General features: G+C 43.3%; 1 protein-coding gene across 2 annotated transcripts in view; it reads right to left on the reverse strand.

Moving 5' to 3' along the window:
- Positions 1-6,000, reverse strand: part of LOC111874632 — a 627,779-nt gene that overhangs the window by 175,639 nt on the left and 446,140 nt on the right. For both annotated transcript variants that reach the window (XM_033755536.1, XM_033755537.1), the window contains exons 9-10: positions 5,621-5,793; positions 337-448 (exon numbers count right to left, since the gene is read on the reverse strand). In XM_033755536.1, the coding sequence (XP_033611427.1) occupies positions 337-448; positions 5,621-5,793 (285 nt within the window). The remainder of the gene's footprint in view (positions 1-336; positions 449-5,620; positions 5,794-6,000) is intronic.

Genomic DNA, 6,000 nt, shown 5'->3' on the forward strand with positions numbered 1-6,000 from the left:
CGGACCCCACAGAAAACACTCTCTTTATTGTTGAGGTCTATTTACTGAGCCGTTGCTTAGCAAAGCTGTGGCCATCCACGTTACAATACCTTAATCAGCGAGGGTTTACTGTATTGTACTGTGTCAATAGAAAAATTTCGTCGACTGCAAAACCAGTGTTTTCAGTCTGAGCTCACACTGATACGGCCTGATTCTAAACCTGGTCTAGACTGCGAAATCGTCCAGACTTCACACATCCTACAACCGCTGTACTTTAAAATTGCTGATCTGTCCGGAAATACTTATGATAAAAAGTGTGTAAGTCACTGAATTAATTGGTTTTACGTATGCACCTACCTGAGCCCTGACTGCTCCAAGGTGAATCTGCGCTACTCGGAGATCGAACCTCTTCATGCTGATGTCTTCTTGTAGCTCATTCGCCTTGTTATATAGGCTCGATTCCAAGCTCCTAAAAACATATGCAAGAATGTTGTTATCGCGGCATAATACAACATTTTAATATAATAGTAGTAGTAAAGATAAGCAGCGGCACGCACACAGAGACTACACAGAATAACACCGGTACATCACTAGAAACAAGGAGTAGCCGCTGCAGCACTATAGACATAGGGCGAGTAACCCTGACAATTTTAAATTTTAAAATTTAAAAGATTTTAAAATTAGAACTGAAGATTTTATAAGTGCCAATTCAGAGAAGTCAAAATTGACGTGTGTAAATAACAAAGATATCAACGAAGTAGATTTTAGTAATAATGACGAAAGGAACAATCAGGAAGACCCGTGTTTTTAGATTTTAAATGTTAAACTAAGTGCAGTGTGACAGATACGTGAGTAATACAACTGATGATGGCCGTTTGTGGCCGAAATATGTAGTGTGTAGGGGAGAGCAAAACGAAAGACCTACAATATATGGTTTGCACTGAAGACGGAGTTTGTATCATGTATCGCATTGAGTGCAACAGGATGCTTAAATATAATAGTTTCATTTTTAAAACAACCTGAAAAATTTACTTGGGTAGGTGGTAGAGTAGATGGTTGAGGCTCCATGCTACAAGCAGGAAGGTTGCGGGGTTCAATTTCAGATGAGGTCAATGGATTTTTAATTGACCTAATCCTTCCAGCCGCACTATGGCCTTGGGGTCGCCTTAGCCACTAACAGAAATGAGTACCGGGAATTTTCCTGGGGAGTAAAGCGCGGCCGGTTCGGAAGGCTGACAGCCTCACCGCCATCTGTGAGCCGATTGTCTAGATAATGTGGGAGTCTCGACGTCTCACACCCTATCGGCCCCCATGGCCGTTACAGGGATAGTTTTACCTTTTGACCTGAAAATTAACTTGTTCCGTTCAAAGGAGTGTATCATCAAGGAAGTCAAGAGGCGACCGTTAATTTTAGACATGTCGAAATTTTGATCAACATTTGTATGCAGACCTCACTTTCCTAAGTGTTTAAATCCATAATTGCTTTGTTTCATTCAGCTAATGTGTGGGACACGGGAGAGTGGCAATACGAACACTACGGTGTTCAGGGTTGTACAGCCGTGTACTTCGGAGGGAGTGTTACATACTGCCTCCATATTCAGGATCGAATAATAGGCCAAGCAAGGAACCAGTAAAAGCATGTGGAAAGCTGAGCGTCCTTCGGGACTCATGTCCACACCGTCTCAACATTCTAGGAGTCCTGCAACTGTCTCGATTCCGTCGGTCAGTTACATTTCTGGGGGTTCTCGCCAGCATAGGTTCCACGTCCCGCGGGGCTTATGGCCATATTATACTCTTTAACGGCGCTGGGAGACGTGCAACTGTCTCGATCCGTAGGGTTGGTTAAATTTCTGCTGGCATTTGCCAGCACAGTCATTGTTCATTCGAGAATCCTACGGGAATCATGACAATATTTTACTACCTCACGACTCGTGCAACTCTCTATGCTGTAGACTAATTTTATCTGAATCTCTTAAACTAATTTTGACGTTAATTAATATTACCAATACAATAGTCTATATAAATTAATTTCCCTTCATGCAAAAGTAATTAATATATTAGTATTATGTGAATTGTCATGTGACTCGTTTCATGGGTGACCTACGCAGTCGAAACACCGAATGAAGAGGTTGCTAGGCAACGCAATACACAGAAATTAGTCCTTCAACTTTGTATGACACTGTGACAGCTGCTTGATTGATGACTTCTGTGACGTACATGGCATAAAGACATAAGGTAAAACTGAATCTCCATTTTCTCTGGCACATCGCGAATTATTCATGCTTCCTTCTGTCTACTGAATCCGCTGTATTCAGGAAGATGGAACGAATTAAGAACCAATGAAACATTGTTATTTGATGACGTTATTCAGCTCCATCAGTTAGGCAGCGTATTCTACGCATCATATCTACGAAAGATAAACGGAACAAAATATGGGAAGAAGAGATCGTAGCTTATTTTAAAGTATTAAAACACAAAGTTGGTCCGAACGTGACCGCCTCTGTGGTCTAGTGGTCAGAGTTCCTGACTACAGATCCAGAGGTCCCGGGTTGGATTCCCGGCTCTACCAGATTTTCTTAGAAGTAGTGGGTCTGGAACGGGGTCCACTCAGCCTCGTGAGGATAACTGAGGAGCTGTTTCATGGAAATAGCGGCTCCGGTCTAGAAAACTGAGGTTAACGGCCATGGGGATCCGCTGCGATGACCACGTGACACCCTCTATCCACTAAAGTTGTCACTAACTTCGCCGACAAGCGACGGTCGCTCGGTCGGTGTAGTTCGCTTGCGGACTACAGGCCACGGAATTTAATTGGTCTGAATGTGCTCAAAAAAATTAAAGTCCTCGGTGTAAAGAAGTGTGTGCCTGGAGCGATATTATTTATGGCCTACATAACAGCAAGCAGATCTACTCGATAACACAAATTCCACTGCGAATTAATTATTTTATGTATTCTGAGATGTGACACAGCATAATCCGGTACAAGTTGAACAATGTTTCAGAAGGTCATACTGCCTCCATCTTCAGGATCAAACGCTAACCCAATAAAGAAGCAATCGGGGCTCTTCCTGCCGCCTATATCTTGCTCGTTTGCTTGCCTGAATTACTTTTCGATTCTGAAGATGGAAGCAGTACGTTCTTCCGAAAAGTCGGTACCATACCCCAGAAGACAGTACGTATCATTATCACCGCTGTGGGGACCTCAAAACCAACAGGCCTTGGAGGCCCATTGGCTTGTGAGAGGTTGAGATTCCCACATTTTCTAGACAATCGGCTCACACATGACGGTGAGGTTGTCAGCCTTACTCACCGGCCGCCCTTTAACCCCAGGAAGATTCTTGTTACTCATTTCTGATAGAGGCTGTGTCGAACCCAAGGCCATAGTGAGGCTGGAAGGATTAGGTCAATTGAAAAAAATCCAATGACCTTATTGGGACTTGATCCCGCGAACTTCCGGCTTGTAGCATAGTGCCTCAACCAAGTAAGCTAACATAACTCCTTTACATTATAACTCATTTACTCGTATATGTACTTTTCACCCTTTAACCGCTCTGATTGTAACATCTCAGAGGACACAGGAATTCCAACGACGGTACGGAATTCACAAATTTGAATCAAGAGGGGGACGAGAAGGGGGCCGCTTGAACTTCTTGATTCCGACTGAATATTACGAGTCTTGACACCTTCCGTGGGCAGAAATGTATTTCCTGGAACTCGGTTTAGCTATGAGCAGGAAAATGTTTTCCAAGTTATTAGGATAAAAACTAGTTCAGTAGGAATCGCGTAATTCAATTTGACGTCACTTCTGGAGACTGTCTCCCACATCCTCAGCGTCATTATGCATGAATACTGTTCTGGAGTCTCATTTCAGACGTTACTAGAACGTGGCGTCTTTGCAATTAATTGAAACCCATCCAAGTCTATTTATTCACATCTGCTTTCTTTACCTATCCATTCAAGAGATAAGGTTACAGGGTCTCGAATGATCGGATAATAGTGAACCAAATTGTAAACGAAGTGGTCGTGGCCCGTTGGAACTGAAAATAAACAACGGCACATGGTAACGTAGTTAGTTAAGGCGCTATGCTACAAACCGGAAGGTCGCGGGTTCGATTTCTGATGAGGTAAATGGACCTTTAAATTACCCTAATAGTTCTAACCGCACTATGGCCCTGGGGTCGACTCAGCCTCTAACAGAAATAGGTACCAGGAATCTTCCTGGGGGTAAAGGGCGGCCGGAGCGTAAGGCTGACAAATTCATCGCCATCTGTGAGCCGATTGTCAAGATGTGGGAACCTCGACGTCTCTCAACCTTATGGGCCTCCACGGCCTGTTACAGGGATAGCTTTGCGTGTGTACAGGCCAGTACTCTCTTCGCAAATGTCACAACTGTTTAGTAATGATACAAAATATGCTCATAAAAAGAAAGATCCATAAAAATAACTTTTGTAAGTCTTTTTGTAACAAAACAACGGCAAAGATAGGACCTACTGTTAGGGTTCGCGTATTTAACGACGGACTGCTGTCTAAGTCCGTTTGCATCCGGAAGGTCCTGTGACCGACCAACAAAATCAAGGGTTTCAGTCGTATCCCTCGGTACTAAAATTCCACGTTGCACCACACAGTTCACATGCAGTCCTCCTAGTGGTAACATCAAAATTTCTCCGTAATGTAGCCTTCCCAATGTCAGATCAAATTTCAGCATAATGCAGCCCCTGCAATGTCATGACGGTATGCATTACATCTACCAGAAGGACAAGCGAGCAATGTCTGGGAACCTTCAAAACCGGAGATATAGTCTCTTGCCCCCCCCCCCAAGTGTAGTGTGTCTCACTACCTCTCCATTTTCTTATCTCTCTCTCTCTCAGACTTCAAAGTGTTACATATAACGTACCTGAATAGTGATATTTTTTTGTGATGTTTTGTGCATTGTGTTTATAGGTTCATCGTCATTTCGGAGGAACTTACTGCTTCATTCTTCAGAGTGGAAGTTTAAGCCAAGCAACAAGCAAGCACTAAACACAGTTTCTCTACTTAGTACTTGCTGGTTGCTTACTTAGCTTACTTTTCATGTTTAGGGGCAGCCAGGATTTCTTCTAAGGGGGGCTAGGGGGGGCAACCAATTTTGGAAGGGAGTCAGTCAGAACATTTGCTCACAAACATAAATTCAAACTATTATTATTGACTTTTCGGACATTCGGATCTTATTTAAGATTAATTTTACTGAGCGCCCTAGAATATTCATGATGTAAAAATATCTTTTTATTTAATTTTTGTTATCAATATTTTTCTACTACTGTCTATAAATCAAATTTAATTTTCTTCTAAAAAAAGGGGCCAAATACTTCACCTGTCTCCTCCTTGCGAATACCCATATATTTACCCTGAAGATGGAGGCAGTACTTTCCTCCGAAACGTCCATGAACTTTTACCGAACAACATATCGTACCAGAAGAGATACTGCGCTTTAGTGTGAGATGTAACTACTTAACGTACTTGAATATTTATATCTTCCGGGATATAACACCGTGGTACATCCAAGCAGACAGAAGTGTTCGCTGTGCTTCAGCCTCGCGCTCCGGACTCCACTCATTCACTAAGAGATCAGCCTCCATGTCGGTACTGTGCGCGAGTTCTCACCTACCTTTGCTGAATTCTTAGCAGCGTGTCCAGGGCGTCGTGGAGTTGCTTGATCTGGCTCTCAAGTTCTGTAGCTTCCTTCTTCAGTGACTCGTACCGGCCGCGAACCGGGACTGACGCCAAGCGATCCACGACTATCTCATTCTTCAGCGGAGGGGGTGGATTCAATGAGGTATCCTGCAAGACAGGCACAGCATCCGACATGCATGCAAGAGTCGGTTGTCATTTATTGGGTACTGTGTATGTCGCAAGCCCGTTATGGAATATATAAGGTAAAGCTATCCCTGTATAGCAAGTGTCACGTAACTTCGAATAAGGCCAAGAGTAACCTTGAATGCGCAGAAGAAAAATTTCAGACAAGGGGGTGGGTTCGAGGGTGTGAGA

Source organism: Cryptotermes secundus, unplaced genomic scaffold, assembly GCF_002891405.2.
Source record: "Cryptotermes secundus unplaced genomic scaffold, Csec_1.0 scaffold20, whole genome shotgun sequence".
NCBI lineage: Eukaryota > Metazoa > Arthropoda > Insecta > Blattodea > Kalotermitidae > Cryptotermes > Cryptotermes secundus.